Source organism: Pteronotus mesoamericanus, unplaced genomic scaffold (assembly GCF_021234165.1).
Source record: "Pteronotus mesoamericanus isolate MK-2021 breed Mesoamerican mustached bat unplaced genomic scaffold, CSHL_Meso_final contig_68, whole genome shotgun sequence".
Classification (NCBI taxonomy): domain Eukaryota; kingdom Metazoa; phylum Chordata; class Mammalia; order Chiroptera; family Mormoopidae; genus Pteronotus; species Pteronotus mesoamericanus.
The window spans coordinates 15,771,903-15,795,421 of record NW_026555234.1 but is presented as its reverse complement, the minus strand read 5'-3'; the positions used below and the strand labels follow the sequence as shown (position 1 = coordinate 15,795,421).

General features: G+C 36.3%; 1 protein-coding gene and 1 pseudogene across 1 annotated transcript in view; both read right to left on the bottom strand.

Annotated features, from left to right (window-relative positions):
• Nucleotides 1–2,192: 2,192 nt before the first annotated feature.
• Nucleotides 2,193–23,519, bottom strand: part of STIM2 (stromal interaction molecule 2) — a 137,629-nt gene continuing 116,302 nt past the window's right edge. The window contains exons 6-12 of the mRNA XM_054582022.1: nucleotides 22,950–23,127; nucleotides 22,260–22,437; nucleotides 17,871–18,038; nucleotides 17,086–17,186; nucleotides 16,602–16,840; nucleotides 9,067–9,349; nucleotides 2,193–3,800 (exon numbers count right to left, since the gene is read on the bottom strand). Of these exons, the coding sequence (XP_054437997.1) occupies nucleotides 3,323–3,800; nucleotides 9,067–9,349; nucleotides 16,602–16,840; nucleotides 17,086–17,186; nucleotides 17,871–18,038; nucleotides 22,260–22,437; nucleotides 22,950–23,127 (1,625 nt within the window). The 3' untranslated portion in view covers nucleotides 2,193–3,322. The remainder of the gene's footprint in view (nucleotides 3,801–9,066; nucleotides 9,350–16,601; nucleotides 16,841–17,085; nucleotides 17,187–17,870; nucleotides 18,039–22,259; nucleotides 22,438–22,949; nucleotides 23,128–23,519) is intronic.
• On the bottom strand, nucleotides 21,682–21,847 carry LOC129077737 (uncharacterized; annotated as a pseudogene).

The window sequence follows — 23,519 nt, the reverse complement described above, 5'->3', positions numbered from 1 at the left end:
TTTAAACTAATGTTTTAGTTGGTAAAGAATACAAGAACAGCTACATTTGAAAGACTACATACGTGACTTGGAAAAACACTAGGACCCTAAGAACTTAACGGGTAAAAGACATGAATAGACAATTCACTGAAATGGAAAAAAAAAATAAAAACTTTCCAAACACACATTATTTACCTATTAAACTAGCAAAGTTTTAATCAAATGGTAATTCAGAAATTACAATGTAAAGCAAAAAGGGTGCCCTTACACTCAAGTAGTAGGAGGGATATAAACATGGTCATGTGGTTAAGGAACCTCAAAAATAATTACACGGAAGCTGTGTGCATGAGGCTCTATTGTGTACATAGATACGTATGTACTTATAGAGACTAAAATATCTTCATGGTTTTCTGGACACTTCTAAACATATATATCCTAAGGACTCAAAATGTTGGTTTGAATTTATGTGATATAATTTAGAAGTTAATAACATGGTTCTACCACTTACTAGCTATGTGACCTTCAGTAAGTTACTAATTTTCTGGGCTCAGTTTCCTCATTAGTAAGATGATGATTTTAAAAATCAAAGAAAAAAAATGTGCCTATCTTATAAGGTGGTGTAAAGATCAAATGAGAATGTACATTAATGAGTTTAGAACACTGCCTGGCACATGGAGTACTCAATAAACGTTAAATGCTATTAGTCCACTATCAGAAATTTGGAAACAGCCTAATGATTAATAATAACAGAATGATTAAAGAGATTATGGTTAATCCATACAATGGCATATTATAATCATTAAAATGTTTTTTATGAAAAGTTCTTAATGATATTGGAGTTTTTATATTAAATAAAAAATCATGATATGAAATTAAATATATTGAGTATCAATATATACAAAATGATCTAGCAGAAAACAAACCAAAATATTAAAAGCAATTATCTGGGCAGAATTTGACCTTCTTTTGCTGTTGTTTTTCTTCTTTATTTTTCTATCATGAACTGTTTTCTATAACAAGGAAAATATTGCTTTAAAAAATCAGGCAAACACCATGGTTTTATGAGGTTAAACTAAGATGATGGGTTACTTAAAAAATTTATATAATGCGCAACTCTTCACATGTAAATGATGTAATACATAAATTATTGGGGCTTTCCAAAACAATTATTTTCTGTTGAATTTTCAAATAGAGAGCTTTGTACTAATGCGAAGTAAAAATTGTAAAAAACACAAAGCAGTAAGTATCCTTCAGCTGAGTTTGTTTATAAATGTGTGAAATTTAGCACAAACATGCGTTCACTGATGTGAGATGGTGCACACTGTGCTTAGGCCTCTGCCCCTCGCCCCCCGAAAACAAGCCCTAGCGCACAGGTGGTTCTGATCCTGAATCCTTTCTAACCTTGAACAAGCGGCAGGCCTTGCTGGGCATGTCTAGAACCACTCCTCCTAGCTTCACTCCATCTCCTGCTGTCTTTACCTTCTCTATCCAGCAAACTATAAAGTTACCTATTCCCTTCTGCAGTTCTCTAAGGCAAGAACTCCTGTCTGGTTATAACAATGAGAAAAAAAAAATAAGGTATTCCCTTCACTCTGAAGAAACTTTCCAGAATGCTTTTCCACTCTTTATGTACAACTTTTCCCCTTCACAAACAGCTTCAGAGCCTATGTTCCTCAACTCGTGACCTTTCATATGACCTTAGCTTACAATTAATCCAAAACTCTCTATCTGTTTCAGTCAACCAATTGCCTTACAGCACTATTAAAGTATAAATACCCATGTGTGTACGTATCATACATCCAAGGCCTTAACAGTACAATCACAATTTACAGGAGACTTCAGGAAGCTGTTCATGTTCTTAATAAAGTATTTCTTTGGAGCAAATCTCCAAGTAAACTTCTTGTTTACCAATTAGCATTTTCATCTAATCAGGACTAGATTAGCCATTATGTATTTTAACCATAGTGATGAAAAACCATTCTTGCATTATATGTATCGGTGTTCCCCCAAACATCTATCCCCATTGTATCACCCAGATCATTTATGATTGAATTTTTAAAAGAAGTGTTTAAGCAGAAACTCCCCAGATGTTAATGTGCTTTGTTGCTCTGTGTGACAATCTTCACAGTGAAAACCACCCTTAGAATAAACTATCAGTTTAATGAGCCCCAAACTTTACAAATTAATACAACACAGTCTAAATGCACCATAAATTTATATTTGTTAATCTTGATATTGGAACATTTAAACATTTCAAACTACATAAAAATATGACAAATAATATAAAATAGAAAGAAATTTGTTGACAACTTACATTGCTATTATATTGCAATTAAGCAACAAGATAACTTACACAGCTCTTCAGAAAACATGTAGTGTTTTTAGTGGAGTATTATCAACAGAAATCAGCACAGTCCCACACAATAATGTCTCCAATTTATTATCTTTTCCACAGTACAAATTTTCACAAACCATAAATCCTTTGCAGTTATTCAAAGTCTGTAAACAAGACTCCCCACATCTCCCCACTTCAGTTTAAGCTTGTGAATGTTTTAAGTCCTTCGATCAAGTTTTAACTCTTCTGCTTGCATAAGGAATAAAGAGCCTTCTGTCTTTAAATTATTTATATTTGTCATACAGCCTGCAATGCAGTCAATCACAGTGAAAGCCCTGGGAAAAACAAAACAACATGATCTTTACAGCAGGACTGAATTGAGAATATTAAATGCATTTAAAGAAGCTTCCCATAAGAAAAGCATGGGTTTTCATTTCCAGAAATCAAGTCAATTAGAAACTCTAGGTTCTACTTAAAAACCCATTTGATCTAAAAGTGAAAACAGTCCCCTATCCATAGTCATTTTATAAACTTTATACAGTTTCACTTGCAGAGATTTTTTTTTTTTTTTCCAGTCTGGAAAACAGTAGTGCAATTAGTTTTACTTTTTTTAAGTTATTTAGTCCAGGATGTAAATAGCTCTGTGGAAAGATAAGAAGATGCTCTGGTAAACAAGGAATTTTTGCAAGCCCATGCTGGCTTACTAGTCCATTAAAGCTTGTAAGTCCATAGTGGCTTTCAACAAAATGGTGTATATACATCACTAATAACAAAGCAGAAATAAATAGGCAGAAATGACTATAAACTGTCTCGTCTCATTGATTATATAGTCATTTAAATAATCAGACAGTAGACAGCTGCCCCTAAGGACATCCCACTATGGCATCCAGTCTGGAAAGCCCCAATGGAGTTACATTCCTAAAGTTAAAACAGAAAAAAGGGGGGCAGAGGGTGGGAGATAAAAGTTTAAAGGTGCTACTTGAATGGAACACCATCAAGTCAGCCAGTTCACTTAGATTTCTTCTTAAAAAGACTTTTAATTTTGGATGGCTTTTTGCTTTTCTCTCCATTATGACAAAGGTCATGAGGGATGCTGCTTATCCTGGCGACACTGGGGGCTTCCTGAACGGTCTTACTGTTGCTGCCACCTGAGGCACAGGATATGTGGCGAGCTTTGGGCACCGGGATGCCGCTAGAGAGCTGGTTCATGCTACAGGACTTCTCCAGGATGCCATTGTACACCTTGTTGGCGGGACTGAAGATCATACTCTTAGTTTCTGTCAGACCTACACATTCAGGAGAGCCCCGAGAGAGATCTGCAGTTACGGGCGAATCGCCTCTGGATGAATCCTCTAGGGAGAGCTCATCTTTTGAGACCTTTCGCGGAGACAGCGTTTGGTATATCTCAAGGCTTGAAGGAGGAGACTGTTTCCTTCCAATGGAAGAATTTAAGGAGTCACATTCTGAAGCTGTGTCTGGCACTTCCCTGCGTAAGACAGGCAAAGGTAAAATTTTAAGTTAGTATGTCAAGAGTGCCAGCAGACATTCTAAACAAAACAACTTTCAACATTTCATCTATCAAATGTAAATGGGGGAAATGCTAAAAGTTACACACATTTCAATAAAATTAGACAATTACTAGTTTAAATGATATAATTTACCAAAACTCAGATTGTTAACATTAACTCTAATAATATAATCTACCAATCTAAACAATGTTGTAACTTAAGTTACACCTTCGACTGTCAGAGAAATAAAAATGTTTAAATTTTACAGATTTTTCTTATCATTTCTGCTACTTTTATGTTGTTTTAATACTGAGTATTTTTCTTCCTAAATCACATAGTTGACACAACGTACTTGAAAAGAGAAATTTTAGTCACTGCTTTTCCCTTTAATTTTTTAGTCATTAAACTGATGAAGTATAATTTCCTGAGGAAGAAATATACTATGCAAAAACAAATTCTCCTAAGTTTAAAAGAATAGGAAAGAAATTGAGGTATAACAGGTGGGCCAGTGGATCAGAGGAGGAAGACAATGATGTAATTCTGTTTTTTAAAAAGTAGACATTCAGTAAATTCTCACATGTTTATTCCTCTGTGATTCCCATCCCCCTCCACAGTGATTAGAGAAAAGAAAGAAAGAGGAGTAGAACAATGAAGCCCACAACCCCAAGGCCTACATACGGTAAGTGCTATCAGCCATCCTTCGAAACACACCGGGACCCCCTCTTCCTCCTCGCCGACGGCGAACATCCCTCCTTCTCCCTGAACTACCATGGAATCACCGCAACTCCTGCAACAGCTTCCTAACAGGTCTCTCTGCATCCATTCTTGTTCCTCCCTCTTCCTTCTCCACACAGCCTTTAAAACGGTTTTTAAAAACTCACTCGGACCCATCATTCCAATGAAAGTTGCTCAGAACTTTCCAATACTTCCTCTCATACTCAGGCTAAAATCCAAAGTCCCCGCCAAAGCCACAAGGCCCTGGGTGACCATGTCCGTGGCTGTCTCTGACGGGGCGCGTTACACCATTTCTGCCTCGTTCTCCCACAGCCTCCTCCTTGTCCTTCCCACGTGCCAATCTGGTGGCGCCCAGGGGGCTGTAGCACTTGCTGTTTCCTCTGCTTCACATTTTCTTCCCCTCCAGCTCTACATGCTTCCTTCTCCTAGTCATTCGGGGCTGCTAATGCCACTCCTAACCATCCTATCTACAACAGCATTCTTTTTTCCTTTTACTTGTCTTTGTTTAGCATCCCAGAAATTACCACTACCTAATATGATGTTTTATATTCACTTGTTCGTAGTCAGTTCCCCCAGAATAAAGGAAACTTAATGAGACAAGGAGTCTTATTAACTTCTGTATTCTCTACACTGGAATAGTGCCAAGCTCACAGTGGGTATTCAATAAATATGTAATAAATGGAAGCAAACAAGAAAGGAAGGAGGGAGGGAGGAAGGGAGATTTTGAAGGACAGAGATCACGCCTTACTCATTTTTGTACAAACCATGCCTGACACAAATATTGTTGACTGTATGAAAAAAATGATTAAGAAATATCCAAGTATAGTCTAGGCAAAAAGAGAAAAAGAAAGGAAGGAAGAAAAAGGCAAAAGAAATAAGGTGGGGAAAAAAAATATAGCTGAAGACAGAAGAGAAATGCAAGAACACTTAAGATCATAATCTAACAGCTAGAACTAGGACAGACCTTGTCTCATTTGTTTGGCAGCTCAAGTTATTAGCAAGTGCATGGCACACAGCAGACTAAATTCATATTTATAGATGGAATGGAACTGAATGAACTCTCACCTTGGATGACCTAGGATTACTATAATCATTCATGTTGATATGCATGTTTATTACTTTTGATACACATATTAACATATCTAGGTTAATACCATATTCTAGATACATATTTGATTTCTGACGTATTTAGTCATTTCTATATACTCATACATGTATGTGAAGTTTGTCTTTATCACACTACAAACTCTCAGAGCATACAAAATCCCTTGGGCAAATAAAGAATTAAAAATGCTTTCATACAGCTACAGGTACTGTGTAATACTCAGTTGCTTTTACAACCTGATAATGGGTAGCGCTAACAGAGGACCAGCGGCAGTTCAGATAGGGGAAAAATGACAAGAGACTATCATTGGTAGGGACTTTTCTGCTAAGCTTCTTTTTGGAGTAGCTGTCCATTAATTGAATAGTATACGATAAGGTCTGTCCAGAAGATATCCAGCCATATAATATGAAAAATAGCGACATGTATTGTAGAAGAGACAACATACAGGAAACACTGCACATAGGACAATGATGCCTCAGTCCCCATGAGAGTAAACACCACTTGGGACCTCACACAGTTTCCCAGTTGCCATCAGCTACCCTGTCATATTTTCCTTAATTTCATCAATGGTCTGAAATCTCTTCCCTTTCTTATTTTTTTAAGATCTTATTTATCTTTAGAGAGAGAGAAAGGGAAAGAGAAAGAGAGGGAGAAAAACATCAATGTGTAGTTGCCTCTCATGCGCCCTCTACTGGAAATCTGGCCTGCAACCCAGGCATGTGCCCTCACTGGGAATTGAACCAGCGACCCTTTTGTTTGCAGGCTGGTGCTCAATCCACTGAGCCACACCAGCCAGGGCTGAAATCTCTTCCCTTTCAAAGGTGATTTTAGTTTTGGGAAAAGCCCTAAGTTGCAGGGTGTTAAATCTGGACTATTGGGAGACTGAGTCACCTGGGCAATTTGATGTTTCGCAAAAAAACTGTACAAGCTGTGATGCATGAGCAGGTGTGTTGCTGTGAGGAAGCTGCCAATCACCAGTTGCCCATTGCTTCTGAGCGATCCAAATAGTTTCCACAGAGGAATGTTCAAGGTTAGTGCAAAATCTGATGTAGATTCATTGCTCTACTTGCTCATTTTGAATGTGACAGCCACACAGGACACATGCTCACTCAAGAGCATTTACCACCCCCACTGACTAGTACAGTGCAGTCGTCATGTTCATACATGTGCATTCCAGTCCACTCTTCTTGGCTGCCAGGTTACATCGATGTCACACAAACCGTTCTCATTATATTAACAATGGCTGGACTTTTTCCAGACAGGTCTCGTGTATATCATTGATCCCTGAAGCTGTTCACAGCTTCCAGAGCCAAAAAACGATTAGTTACCATTTTGATAATTTAACTTCTATTTTGCTACATGGTTTGGCTAATCTGTGTGAAATTCTAAGGTAGGTTGAAAATATTTCAAAAACTAGTCTGAAGTTCTAAATAACATGTGAAAAGAATACCAATTTACATTAGGAAAACTGTCCTGCTCACTAATTGGCCATACAATCTTGGGCAAATCACTTAATTTAACCAGGTCTCAGTTTTCTTGTAAAAGTTAAGAGAACTTAATTACTCTCTAACAATACCTCTAGTTTTAACACTTTAATTCCAAAACAAATAATCTAAAGTGCTGCATTTTCTGCCTAACTACTCAGATATAGAGAGTTGGTAAGTTAACTCTGAAATCTCCCATTTTTTTCTAGAGCACATATTCTCTGGTATGTTGAACTTAATTATGTGTACCATTTATGCTATTTTTTTATTTCCTTCTTTCCCCACAGTGATGTATAGCTGAGCTCATGTAATTTTAATGCATGTATAATGAGACAACTCAGGTAAGGTTTAAATGGGCATCTGTGCATAATGTATAGGACACAAAAGATCAGTAAAGAATAAATATTATTATTTTGAAAGGGTTCTGGTGGTTCAACACTTAAAAGACTGAAAATAGAGAGGAGAAAAAGTGTTCTGACTCCAAATTCTTCTCATGTTTCTGAGCTAGCTGTGAATTTTTGACATTGCTATTTGAAATGAGACCTGAAAACTTCCATCAACTCAAAAAATTCTACTGGGAGGCAGAGCTCTGTAATTTTCCTACTCATTTCCATGAGCCACACAAAATTAGTTTTAAGGGTAAAGTCATCTTGTTGGTGACTATAGTTATATTGCAGAGGTTACACAAAAGAGCTAATCATAAAGAACTAACAGCCAAGCAAAGCTGCCTCAAATTCTTCAACTGCAATGAGAATACAAGATGACTATCTTTTTAGAAATATGCTATAACGATCACTTGCTGATAATACAATTTACTTTCACTAGTAGATGACAACAATTATGAATTAAAAAAAATTATTCGATGATGACACTGACTAAAAAATCCCACAACATAGAGCTGCTACACGGGAACATGGAGAGGACCCAACCCTTTGCACCTAGTCTTTTTCTCAAACTGGGGTCCTTCAGCTGGGCTAGAACACCCTGCCACCATACCGGTTTTATAAAAAAAAAAGATTTGGTATGACTATAAATTCCTCCTTTAAGTTCCCCACATTTTCCTAAACCTTTGCCATCTAATACTTCTTGTTTACTATGAAATACCAGCACATAACAATATATCACTAACTGACGACAAATATTTTAAAAACTCAGTGGGTCATATTAATGCTTCTTCATGCTCAAGTATATTTAAGATCATGCCTTTATACAAGAGTGTATTTTACATAAGAAACTGTTAATGAGACAAGTTTATGCTTGGAGACTTGAGTCAACTGTATGCTATGGGCCTTTTCTAAAAGTTGTATCTCAAAATATCTACTTGCGTCTGCAGTGGGCAGAATTATAAGATGGTCTCCAGATTCCCAGCCCTGGTACGCACACGCACATCTACCCCGTTAGTTATTCAAACACTAATACAGAGGGATTTCGCAGATGTAATCAAGGCCACGAACCAGTCTACCTTAATACAGAGAGGTTATTATCCAGATGAGCCTTTTAAATTTGGGACTACAGATCAGATATAGAGGAAGTCAGAGATTCAAAGCACAGGGAAGACTTGACAGAAGGGAAATGCCCTGTTGCTGACTCTGAAGAGCGAAGTCACATGTAGCAAGGAATAGTGAGCAGCCCCTAAGAACTGAGAGCGGCCCCTGGCCCTCGGTGCTACAGCCCCAAGGAACTGAATTCTTCCACAACAACTGAGCTTTAAAGAGGCCCCAAAGCTGCAGATAAGATCAGCCAATACCTTGTTTTTAGCCCTGTCAGACCGTGGCCAGAAAACCCAGCCATATTAAGCTTGGACTTTAGCACACAAAACTGAGGGCTAAACCTGGGCGGCGCACATCACTCTTACCCAGCCCACTCCCACCTCCCACACACCCCGCCCAACAGACACTGTAGCCCATTCACCACCAATACCATTGCTTTTCAGCAGAGAAGTAAATAGCCTCCTCCTCCTCTTCACTTCGATAAAGAACAGGGCAGCTTGACACGGAGAGGATGTCTGGGTCAGGAGAAGCCAGCGAGTGCTGGGAGTGCTGGGTGTGCTGGGGGAGGTGGGCGTGCCGAGCGTGCGGCGGGTGAGGGGTGTGCGGAGGGAGCTGAGCGCGCTGGCACTGCGGCGAGGACGGCACAATGCTGCGACGAGAGCGGCACAAGCTACTGCTTCTGGCTAATGACCCAGCAGGTTTAGCCATGGTCCCTGAAAAACAAACATAAATAAGTAAAACAGCTCATACAATCCAACGCTCCTTTATACACATTATAAATACACACAAGACAACTGATGTTACTAATACGTAACTATTTAATCTACCTTTTCTGAAGTAAGCAACTGAACCATTACCATCCTCCATCACCTTTACTGTTCCTCAGGAAAGTGAAGAAATAAAAAATACAATATCACACAAATCAAAACAGGTCTAAAAATAAACAAATGAGGCTTTAATATAAAATCTGACATTACTAACCAAAAAGATTTAAAAATTTACCCAAGATAACAAATCCTTAAGATTAAAAATCAGTATAGTATAAGGAATCTGTACTTCATTGCAAAATAAATTTTAACATTAAAAAAAAGGAAATTATCAGTAAAAAATAGGTTGGATTTGTCAATGGATATTTCTTGAGATAGTGAAACTGGTTTTAATGTCAAGAAGTTTTAAATCAAGGATCACTGAAACACTACAACAGTCTTACAGCTCCTTAGGCGGAGTCAGACCCGAACTTGTTTCTTGAACACTGATCATTGGAGAACTAACTAGAAGTCTCAGATCATCATCTTTCTGCTATTAGTCTAAGTCTAGACTCATGCACACAAACTTCCCTTCATGTTATTATCTTCATTGAATGTTCCTTCCATTTCTTTGCCTTAATTGTAGTTCTTCTAAGAACAACCTTCTCAAGCTGCAGCGGTTCATTCTCGTATACCCCGCATACTGCAGCACCAGACCGTCAGGCCGGTGGCCTCCTCACCTCCCCATGCTGGCTGTAAACCCTTACTCCGACGCCCGTATCAGATGTGCTCCTTCTGCAGCTCACTGGAGTAAGCTGTGTGACTGTTCCATCTGCACTTCACTAGTCACTTCCTGGTCATTCTCTTACCAATTTATCCAACCTTTCATCAACTTGAGCAATCTCATTTGTAGTACATAACCAACACCTTAACTAAATATGGTTTTCATCTCTTCTCACCAAAACTTTACTTCTATTCTACTCCACCACACACTCTTATGCCATGTCTGACCATTCAAAATTGCTCGTTTTGAAATTATAAGTCAAGACATCAGACAGCACAGATTCTGACCACATTTCTACCTTTCTAGTTCACATACTATGTTCCTTCCACTTATCTGTCCCATTCGCTACCCCAAGCACAAGGACCTTACTCTGTTGGTTATCCCTTCTGTTGCATTTATTTTCATCTTCTCCCTTTTTATTTCCCATCAGCATTTAAAAATCAATGCTAAAAAGAAACAAACCTAAGAAAAAAAAGATAAACAACAATAGCAATAAAAAACCTCCTCCCCCTCAGACTGCTTTTTAGTGGACATCTATCTCTTCCCTTTTATGAAATAGAATTATCTATTTTCTCCACTAAAAAAAGATTTTTTAAATTATCTTAAAAAAAGATTTACGCTCTCCACTACTTCATCTTCACTCTTTCCTTAAATAAATTGTAAAGTACTTACATACAATGTCATTGCAACTATTCTCAACAAAGTAATGATTTACTTCTTTGTTGTTTAATTCTATGAATATCTCAATCCTTCTTTGATATCTGATCAGCACACTTGACATTATTTTTATTTTTCATTTTTTATTGTTCATTGTAGTACAGGTGTCCCAATTCTTCCTTTTGCTCCCCTCCACCCAGCACACCCCTCAAGCTCACGGTCAATCCCCTCTCCGTTGTCCATGTCTACGCATCATTCATACATGTTCTTCCTTGACTAGTCCCTCCCCCTTCCTTCCACCATTCCCTGCTTTGTCCTCCTCTTTTAAAGCTATCAGTCTGTTCCATGTTTCCATGTCTCTGGTTCTGTTTTTCTCATTAGTTTATTTTGTTCATTAGATTTCAGTTATAAGTGAGGTTGTATTGTATGTCTTTCACTGACTGGCTTGTTTCACTTAGCATAATCCTCTCCCGCTCCATCCATGCTGTCGCAAAAGACAAGAGTTCCTTCTTTCTTTATGCTGCATAGTATTCCATTATGTAAATATACCCCAGTTTTTTAACACACTCATCTACTGATGGGCACTTGGGCTATTTCCAACACTTAGCCATTGGAAACAGCACTGCTGTGAACGCAGGGGTGCATAAGTTCTTTTGAACTGGTGTTTCAGGATTCGTAGGGTACATTCTCAGCAGTGGAACTGCTGGGTCATAAGGTAGTTCCATCTTTAATTTTTTGAGGACATTCCATACTGTTTTCCACAGTGGCTGTACCAGTCTGCAGTCCCATTGATTATTAATTTGTCCTTTCCTTGACTTCTCTAACCACATTTTCACCTTTTCCTTTACCTGCCCCTTAACTGCTGTACTTCTTCAAAGTTCTGTCTTGTTCTACTCTTGTTCCACTTATTCTTTTTGAGATATGTAAGCCAATAAAGAATATAACATAAAAATGAGAATTGGGAGATAGGTCACATTAAGAAATTGCTTACAATTGTACAATCTTTTTCCAAAAATTTTCTTCTTATATACGCTATCATGTCTTTTGCCTGAAAAAATGTGTCTTTATATCAGAATTATATACACTTGGAGCTAAGGGTCCTTCTTCCTTGTGGTCTGAAGAGGCCTTGACAGGGCTGCATACAGTTACAACACCACAAACCTCATAGTTAAAAAACAGTGCACTTTGACCTTGGAACAAGCTTTCCTTCACATAATGCAAATATGTTTTACAAAATGTTCGGTCTCGTATTAATTCCCAGTGAAGGCAGGCATCCACCCCACTTATGACTGATAAGAGCAGGTAAATGAAACATTGAAGTTCACTATATAGCAATTCTTTTCTGAGATAATTTTCATTCTATTATCAATAATTACATAGAGACGCATAGCAATTAAATATGAGCCTATTTTGCAAATTGTATTTTCTATGGCAGAGAAGATAAAATTTTGTTTTGTAATAAAGGATTCCCCCTACCACCAACAACCAAAAATAGTAAGTAATATATAGACTTCCATTTCTAGAAATATGGGAGTCAAAAACTATCTGATCAGCATTTCCCAAGCCTCAACAATGTGTTTTAAATATCCTCAAACACTTCAAAATGATGAATAAAATATAACGATAGTTCTAAGTGTACACCTGAATTTGCAAGGAAAAAGAAAAAATTCTCAGATGCCAAAACAGAAAGAATAAAAGAAAGAACTAGGCTTGTGAGTGGCCGTGGAACTGCTGTGGTTCTCAGTCTCAGTTACCCGAGGGTCTGGGTGTTAATCTGGAGACATAAAAGACAACTTGGGCCCACAGGGGGTGAAGGGTAGGGACTGTGAGGGTTCTGGGTACAAGCCTGGGCCTAACTGGGCTGCATTCCTCAGCGAATCTTTTTAAAAAGAGCTCAGTAAAAAACTATAAAACAGGAGAAAGCAATAGTTAAAGTGGTTCTTTAAGGAGAATTCATAGCCAGAAAATCATACATTAAGGAAAAAAGACCTAAAAATTCATAATCTAGTTGTCTAAATATTAAAACAAATGAAAAAGTTCCAATAAAGAAAATAAAAGAGCAGAAATAGAAAATATTTTTTAAAAAACCCAACACTAGTTCTTTAAGGAATAAAAGAGTAAAATAATATAGGATAAATTATTCATCAAGGAAGGGAAAATAAAAAGGAGATTTAAAGATATAAGTGAGATTTTTTAAAATCATGTAAAATACTATGGACAACTTTAAGTCAACAAATTTTAAAACTCAAATAAAATAAACTATTTTAGAAACATATAACTTAACAACGCTGGACTTTCACCCATTCTAAGAAGCTAAATCAATAAATCAATAAATCCCTCCTGCCAAAACACTCTCCCCTCCAAGTTCAATTTATGAGCTATTTCTTCAAAATCCTCAAAGAACAAATATTCTGTATCTTATAGTATTTCAGAGTACAGAATAAAAATTCAAAACATTTATTGGGGATTATTGTGGACCAGGATCTGTTTAAGTATTTTACAGATATTATTTGATTTAAATTACAAAAGAACTACACAAGATGGGTTATATTTTACAGAAACTCAGAGAGGGCCTCCCACAAAGTTATACAAATAAAAAGTAATGACTGTTTTATGGGATACTCAAAACAAAATACTAGACACTATTAACCTGTAAGGTTTGGTGGGGGAGTGGGGGGGGGGGTGATACATATAAATAAATGGTAGAGTAAGGATGCAAATCTAAGCAACCTTGTTCCAGAGCCCACATCCTTAACCACTACATTATACTACCTCTATCTGAGAGTAGGAAAGGATAGAATGGAAAAATAGGAGTATTTCTTGACTTGCGTTGTGATGCGATGTATAACCTTGGTACCAAAAGTCAAACAAAGAGCATGAGAAAGGAAAAATTAGTGGCGAACCTACTAATGTATGATTAAAGAAGGAAAAACCCTAAATAAAATAATATAGTAAACCAAATCCAGTAAAACCCCAAAATAAAAGTAATATAGTAAACCAAATCTAATTTATTATAAAAACAGTACACTGTGACAAAAATAGTTTCACTGACATTTTAAAGGAATTTATTATAAATTTTTGTCACAATGTACTGTTTTTATAATAAATTGGATTTGCTTTGCTATATTACTTTATTTAGGGTTTTCACATCTTTAAATAGGTTAAAATTGAATAGAAAAAAGAAAAAAGAAAGTAAGTGATAACTTCAAATAATGAGGAAAAAGAAGTTGGTAAAAGTACTGTAAAAGTACCAATATGAAAACAAACTATCACCTGCTCTCCTACCCACACAGGGCTAACCTTTGACTGTATCTTGTCTTTCTTCCCTTCAAATAATTAATCACACAGTATTACACTATGTATGTATAGTTTTACAATCTTACTATGCTCTTAACAGGTATGCTTCCTTGTCACTATGTCACACTTACACAATTTACACACCCATGGTAGAAATTTCAGACTTCTCAGGAGAGTATATAGTGAAGAGCCTTCACCCCACCCTCGACCCTCGTCCTTCTGCCAAGAACCCTTACTTACCAGGCCCAGAAATCACGCTTTACAACTAAGCAGAGTGGAGCATCCCTGTCGCGCCACTGGGTGGAGGCAGAGAGCTCAGAGTATAATCTTTGGCAAGAGCTATTTTTCCAAGATAAAGAATTTGATCACAGCATTTCTAAAACATCATATTACATTTAAAGTCAACTCTTGTGCTTTTTTAATATTTAAAAGTTCAAACTTCTATATCATAATCACTGAAAACTTAAGATAATTGTTTTAATGCACATATATAAATATCTCCCCCCCACCGCCCCACAAAAAGTACTTTAAAAAACAAAAGGCCAAGAAAAAACCTAGACAATTTAGGGTACATCTTCATGCATACTTCTGATATATAATTATGTATTCTAAGGAGGACCTGCAACTTTAAAAAGCTATAATTTTCAAATAACATTATATACCTATGAATCAGTGTTACACTTGGCAAGCTTAGGGTATATAATTCAAATAAACACAATATTAAAACAGCAGAGCCTGTCCAGATCTAGATATAAAACTATCTTACATATAAATATCACTATCTTGCAGCGTAGGGCCAGTGAATTGCGTGAGGTCACACACTCTCAGCATTCATTACGTTCACAGTCCGCCCTCCTCTCCTTTCTCCTGTACGAGTTCAGCGCCTCCCCAGTCCGCTTGCCATATCTGCCTGTCATTAAACCACAGAATTAAAACCACAGAAATGAACGTACGCACAGAGTCACTGACTAGTTATTTGCCAATTCAGAGCTTTCTTTCATAAAATTGTTTTAAAAACTAGAACCTCTTTTAAATCATAACTTCAGAAAAGCTGTAACAATTGAATAGAAAAATTCAAACTGGAAAATGCTCATATACCGTGATTTGTCTCAAAGACTAAAATTTCCATGTTAGTCTTTGACCAATCAATGATTAACTTCTGCTCTATTCCCTGGACTCCTATTCTACCTACACTGTTTCTAAAAGGTCAGAAAAACTGGGAAATGCATTAGGCAGGCTAATAATAAAGGATTTTTCAAATGATTTCTAATACATGAAATACATGATTTTAAATTCAAACTCTGTAACTTTGCAAAAAGTCTAAATATGTATTAATAAATTATAAAATTTATTAATAAAATCTAAAATATTTAAATTTTACTTTCCTACCAAAATGTATTTTGTACCATGTAAAAAATTTCAAACACTAGAGCATAACAAAGGAATTGTCCATGTTAAAACCACCTTTGGGAGGGGCTCCACTTTCTAGCACAAATTACAAGATTTTCTAAACATAAACACAGTTTAATTTTGTATAAAGGTAAACCTATTCAGTGCTTCATGAGTTAATATTCTTTCAATAAAAGGACAGAATTGGGAAAATCAAAACAAAATACTAAAAAACTTTCCTACTGTGAAAGTCAACTTAATTTAACAAATCATAAACTGGCTCAAAGTCATCCAATTGGTTGGTTAGTGGCAGAGCTAGGATTAGAACTCAGGTTTCCAAGATCTTTCCCCAATTTCTACTTTCTGCTATAGATTAAACTATTTGAAAGAATAATTCCCCTCAAAGCTCAGCACTTCATTCATGCAAATGATTTAGTATGTATGATGTATTTCACACACACATATACACACACCCCCCATATAGTATTATCAAACAGTAAACACAAATTAACAACAAAAAGAGAAAATAAAGTATGAACAAAATTTTTATCATAGACTTCAAAGTAAATGCTCCATAAACAGCATGATATAAAGTTACTTTAAAAACTCAGCCTAAGCACCCATCAGTGAATGAGTGGATCAAAAAACTGTGGTGCATTTACACAATGGAATACTAAGCAGCAGAAAGGAAGAAGGAACTCCTACCCTTCACGACAGCATGGATGGAACTAGAGAACATTATGCTAAGTGAAAAAAGCCAGGCAGTGAAAGAGAAATACTATACGATCTCACCTATAAATGGAACCTAATCAACAAAACAAAGAAAGAAGCAAAATAGAACTAGAGACCTGGTAATAAAGAACAAACGGACAGTGACCAGAGGGAAGGAGGGTAACAGGGGAAAAAAGAGGAAAGGGCAAGCAAAAGAACACAAATAGAGGACTCACAGCCACAGAAAATGGGGGGAACTGACTCTGGGAGTAGAGGTGGCAGGGTTGTGGTGAGCAATGGGGAAGAGGCGGAACAACTGTAACTGAACAACGATTGAAAAAGAAAACTGTACCAACTCTCTTTTTTGAACTCATCACTTACCAGAAAACTGCGACACTAATGGGGGTGTATCTTCATCTAAGTCATCAACTCCTCCAGCAATTGGATAGGGTGGAATGGAGACTCTGGGCATCACTACCCAGCTGTGATCGGAATAAAGGGAAGAGGTCAGGCTGGGGAGGCCCGAGTTGTGGGCTATTTGAAAGCCACAGATCTTCTCAATCTGTTGCCAGCGAAAAAGTCGTTCTCGTAAACAAGTTGTCAACTCGGAAAGAGCTTTCCTGAAAAAGTCAATATAGGAATTATTTATTTGAAGCAGTCTTTAATACGGCACTGAAAAAAGGCAACTACATGAACAGACCATGGCATTTAGCTAATTTCAAGAAGAAATTACACACTCTCAAAATCAGTATAAATTATGTGATTATATATACATGATCAAGTGACAAATTAAAATACAAATCATTGACAAATGACCTATTTCAATGCAGTGAAAATAGACGAACAGCTAAAATCACAGTCTTACTTTGCCTCCAGAATTTTGTGGTCCACCTCGTCCAGGGAGGAGCTGTGTGCAACGTGCAGGGTCCCGAAGACTGTGCTTCTCTTCTTCTTGATTTTCTCTGCCTAAAAGCCGAGGGAGAGAAAAAGATGGGTAGGTTTGGGGAAAAACACACATACTAACGAACTTTATTTTGTTTTGAATACATTAATAATCAAAAAAATCAGTAAAAAATTATTAGCCAATATGTAGCCCTATTTTCCAAAAATGAAAAGAGAGAAAATAGATGAAAGGAAAAAAAAAAGTTTCCAAACTCAAACAATGATTCAAAACTTTGTTCTGGAGAATTTTTCCTTTATTTCTATGGTTCAGAAAGACCTGAGTTTTCTATTAAAACTAACCAAATAACATTATATCCTACTGCAATAGAGGTGTTAGTGAGTGAACTAAGCTTTTTTTTCTACAAATCAGATTAAGACTTAATCTTATTTCACACAATTTAATAAAGTTGGACATTAATTTCTAAACTACTAACCCGAATCAGATATGAAGTAGCAACCTAGAGAAAAGCTCTGTATAAAACATTTGTGATAATGATAACAAGAGTGATTTTTAAATGACCCTAAGGTCATTCGGAAAGGTATATACCTCTCTAAATAATTTTACTTTTCAACCTATGATTATGAGAATCAAATTATGCAATAAGTTCCAGCTCAAGAAAAGAATCTGCAATAATAAAATTTATTCTTATCCTTGTATTCCAACTGGTTAATCCTTCTAGAAATTTAATAAGTTTTGAAATAGAGTACCTCATCCTTAGCAATAGCTAATTGCATTTCAGCATTTTGTCTTTTAATATTGTAGTACTGTACTTCTACTTCATGTGTTAACTGAAGCCATTTTTGAAGTGCATCTGGGACGGACCAGCTGCTTCTGAGTTCAAATTCTTTTTCAGCCTTTTTTAAAGCCATCCGAACCTGGGAAGGAGGGAGAGAAGGAGGAAAGACGGAGAAGAAGGGAAATTTTTTTTTGAGATATTTAAATTTACAAATTATTAAAGAATTTAAGATATTTTAGTATCCAAATTAAGAGCATTTTAATTATGCTCTTTGTATACATCTTTTTAAATCACAAAGTCTAAAACAATATATTTCTGACATTAAAACTAAAGCTGAAGTATTAAGTGTATCTTAAATTCACTAAGCAAAGTTGTAAAGCCAGAGAACAGAGGGGACTTACATGTATCTCAAGCTGCAATATTTAATTTTTATATGTTACGATAACCAGACTTAGAGAGAAAAAAATCCAGGGCATATAAAAACTAAAACTGATCCTACTCTTCTCATAATACATTATAAAGTAGGATATGAGTAAGTGTCCAAAATAGGGTGACCTATCTGTTCTAGTACCCGTGCTAATGTTCCCAGAAAACCCTATTGTAGCTCCTTAACTAAACACTCACTTTTGCCACTTCTATTTAATTCACTGCTTCTAATATACCAAAGAATAAAGTATACATGCTGAGAAAACCGATTCCGAGAGTCTACTTGATTCTTCCAGGAGAGACTATGCAGAGACTCCAGGGTCCAAGTCGGTCTTGCAGCTGCCCTTGAGGGGAGTCAATGCTTAGTGTGTGAGGTGGTGTGAAATGCTAAGGAAAATACTCTTAAGGAAGGCGTCACTAAGAAAAGGACAAAGCAGGAGGAAACAACCCATCCTAGGCAAGAGTTCAAGCTAAAGACATGTAAGGCTACATGATGGGACCTATGGAATTATATGTACACATACACCCTCAGACCTTCAGAATGATGAGTGAGCTACGGAGGATCCTGCTTCTGGAACACCATAACTGCAAATTAATTGTCCTCAAGTTAAGTAACGTAACTAAAACTCTGCTCCCAAACTAAAATGTAGAAGAGCATTTGATCTGAAAACCCAACTCATTTAAATAAGCTTTACTGTGTGCCAGATTAAACTAAGAAGAGTACTATATACAAACTTTTGATACAGAAATAGAAGGGCTGTCAGATCCTATAGGAAAAATTATATGTAGAAAAGTATTTTTTAAAAGTCCAAGATTAAAAAAAATTCCAAGGGACACTAAGTAAACAATTCAAAAAGCAGATATTAAAAGCAAAGATAAGATAGCACTTACTCACTGAAAAACAAATCCTAAGCAACATTTGCCTGACACAGTTCACTGTGCAATGTGCTTGGGACAATACCGTGTTTAATGAGAAGTCTGGCTAAGCTGTGTGGCGTCCCTGCTAATCTCCCAGGAAGAGAGAACTGGAGCTCAGGTCCTGTGACATGCAAGTCTGTATAACGCCTCAAAGTGCATGGCACAGGCCCTCCTTCTCACAAGATTTTAAAGCTAAGATTTCTATATAATTTTCATTGCCAAGACAGTATACAGAGAATCTGAACAACTTTCACTCAAGTTTCCTCTTCAATCGTTCAGACATCCCTTAATGGTCTATCTACAAATTTATTATTCCTAAAAGAACTCAATACACACATTAAAACAACATTGATACACTTCTAGCATAAACTGAGGCTTTACGATGTTTTGACTGACTGTCAAATAATGTCTCAAAATTATAAAAATCCTGACCTTCTAATAATAGCAACTATTTTAACTATTTTCTCTATTTTTCCTAAGTTTATTATTTGACCTAAAATCCATCTCTTAGTTTGAACTGCATTGTTATTTATTGAGGAATGGATGTGGTGAAAATTGAGTAATTAATAGCTTTAACAAATATGAATTATTAAGTTGCTTAAAAATATAATTATTATTTATATAATTTTTGTGTAAAACAGCAATAAATAAAAACATAGTATCACAGAAACAGCCTAAACATCGGAAAACCTGGCTTCTGATGCAACTTTATTATTTATTACCTCTGAGACCTTCAGCAAGTTCTTTACTTTCTGGGGCTTACTGTCTCATGTATTTACAACAGGGGTATGACTTGTCCTGACTTTAGGCTTCATCAGACTTTCAGAACTAAATAATTTTATCTAAAAAGAATTTACACAAAATATAAAGTGGTACTACTTTCACCCAAAAGTTTTATTTTAGTGAAAATAACACTATATAAAATATGTATCAGATTTTCCTGTGTTCCAATTTTAAGAAGTTGATTATTCCCCAGACAAAATATAGTAATACTTCAAACTAGGTGGAACGATAGATCACGTGATGTTACATGTAAATTAATTTCCCAGTTAAACTTACCTTTGTCACTTAATAGTTGTGTGACCTAAGGCAAGTTATTTAACTTCTTTACATATATGTAAATGAGCGTAATTTCTATGTATTGTAAAGATTAAAATTTAGGAGCAAACCATTTGCAATATGCGTAAAAACACATATAAACACTCATAAAATTTTGTTTCTTATTACTATAATCATGTGGGACAGAGTTCTTTTTAAATATTCATTTCTCTTCTTTAAACCACCTCTTACTGACTCGGGATCTCATTAGGATTTTTCCATTTGTACTGGGACATAACACCATGGTAATCTTAGGGTCTACTGAATGCAAGGTCTCCGAGCCAGAAACCTGAGAGGAGAATGTTAGTGATTCTTGGGTAGTATTTTATATTGTGCCTTCTCCCTCACTGTGAGGCAGTCACCAAAAAATACTGCTATCAGTTTGTATCTCTGAAGTGAATTCCTACTGCAGCTTTCTGATTTGCGCTATCATGAAAACACCTAACAAACTTTTAATTTAGTACTGGGAACAATCCAAGACTTAGAAGTCTCAGTGGGAATAGGCAGAGAGTTTTCACAGGAGTAAAGGGCAAAATATCTAATTCTTGGACATTTTGGCTAGGCCCTTTTTTCTTTCTTCTTCCTTCCGTTCTTTCTTTTTTTTTTTTTTTTTAACTCCCTGTTCTTTACTATGTTCTCTGCAGAAGTTTTTTGCAGGTAAATAGGACCTGACTGCAAATTATGTCTAGGAGGTAACTTGAGAGAACAAACTTCTTACAGGGAAAAGATCCAAAAAGTAGATGTCTGCGGTGTGAGGGAAAGAACAGTTAACAGAAGGAGATGGCTGCATTCAGTCAAAAATGACAAACTCAGAGGGGATAGTAATGCACACTGAACATTTTTTGCAGGAGTTGAAATTGAAACTCATTTGATTTTTATTCCTTATTAAGCACTTGATTGACAAGACAACGATGCTTTTGCAAAGTGGGAGGCACAATACCTAGGTTCTTATCCCTGGTTTACAACTGAGTCACTTTCTAATCTTCAAAAATGTTTTCTAATCCTCATTTTGTTCCTCAGTTGGTCAATTATGAAAGGGTCAACGTCAAAAGCAGAAGATGAGACCATGGAAGGAGAGGTTGGAGTGATGTGCTTTGAAGATGAAGGAAGGTGCCATAAGCCAAGAAATGTAGGCGGCCCCTAGAAGTTGGTAAAAAGCAAGGAAACAGATCCTTCCCTAGGGCCTTCAGAAGGAATGCAATCCTGCGGACCTATTTTAGACTCTGACTCCAAGAACTGTAAGATAATAAATATGTGTTGTTTTAAAGCCACTAAGTTTGTGGAAATTTTTTATAGCAGGAATAAAAACAACTAATACATTTGCTTGTAATTAAATTCTTTTAGAATCACCACCCAAAGGATTGTGTAATGCCCAAATGCCTATATTCCATCTTTAGTAAATTCATAATGGATGCAGATATTGGAAAGAATATCCTTTAGACAACCTCAGAATTTTTAGCAGATTATATTCTACACTTGATCTTAGCCAAAAGGCCGAGAAGCGATCACAGGTTATATTCTAAAACCCCTTAGCAGAACTCAAATGGATGCTCAGTAGAGATTCTTTACCTTTGGAGAGAAGTTCAACATTAGATATACTTTATTATGTTACAGTTGAAAACTGAAACATATTACCAATGATAAAATAAATGCCTTAAATTTACTCAACATATTTAATATGACATGGAATAAGACTTCTTGAATGAGAGAACATGATGGCAACCTTATCTTTTAGTTACTGCTGTGTGATTTTGCTATATAGGGACTTTGATCAATGTAAACAATATGAACACATGATTCTTTGAATAACTAAAGATAAGCATACAATGGAACTAAATGAATGAGAATGAACAAAAACAGAAAACTCAGAATGGCAGCACACACACCCTAACAAGTACTTTTTGTAAAACATAAATACCTGCTCCAACTCCTGCTCTGCATACTGACGTCGACTCAGTTCGCTCTCAGCTCCCTCCCTCAGCTCTTTCAGCCGACAGGCCTCCTCCTTTGCGTAATTGATTTCATCCATCATTTTGCGCTCTAGGTTCTGCTTTTCTACAGCAACATTTCTGTTTTCTTCCTGAGCCTTTTCAAGCCTTACAGAACAATAAAAATGTAAATTCCTCACAAAGTTGCCAAAATTTCATTTTTTAATGAAATATAAATAAGTATCAGGCAATAGGACACATTTCAATCAAAATTTGCAGAATTTTCTATTAATCTTAAGTTTGGATAATAAAAACATTATGTAGTCTACCATACACCTATTTGGTTATCTTGAGCTCAAAATACAGGGATAGCATGGAAATACTCTTTAATGAAGAGACTTTTAAGAAATACGTAATTATTTAAATCATGTCAAAAATATAATTTAACTACACATATAACTCCTCCTGTATATGATTGATTTTCACTGGTCTCTACCCATTTATTCCCTACTTCAAAACTTCATAACAATCTGTTATTATAACAACATAATGATGCTTTTGTAAATGTATGAAATGAAGTGTACACACATTCCTGAGCATGCATCAACCTAAATATAAGTGTTTACACACATGTCCATACTACATTTTCATAAGACTTACGGCTTGTTTTACTTACTCACCTCTCTTGTAAGTCCATTAGACTTTGCTCTGCAGTTTGGAGACTCTCTAAGTCTTTCATCATTTTTGCAACATGTTCTTTTGATGTTTTATTCTGTGTGTAGGCAAACCAGCAACCTCCAACACCAATTACTATAGAAACCGTGAGGATAAAATCTTTCATCCAGTTATGAGGGGGGCCTATGAAGAGAATGAAAGATGGTTAAATTAATCTTTGAGTGCAACAGAATCTCAATACACGGAGACAGTTCTTTTTAATTAGGAGGCATCTAAAAATATAAAAAAATGTCCCTCCCATATAAAATCTCTTTTTAAAAACCTTTCTTTAAATAATTAATGTGCTTGTTAGAATTACTTGATATACCAGACCTACAGGAGGACAAAGATAAACCAACATGGACGCACCACGCACCTGCTGGGACAGAAGGCAGTAACAACAGTCCTGGGGACCCCTGAAAAAGCAACAGCACCTCCCACCACATGCTGAGAAGGGTCCTCTGGGAGAAGGAGTCATAAAGAGCCATCATTATCATTCCAGCTCCTTTCCTTCAGTCAAGCTAGGCAGCTGTGAT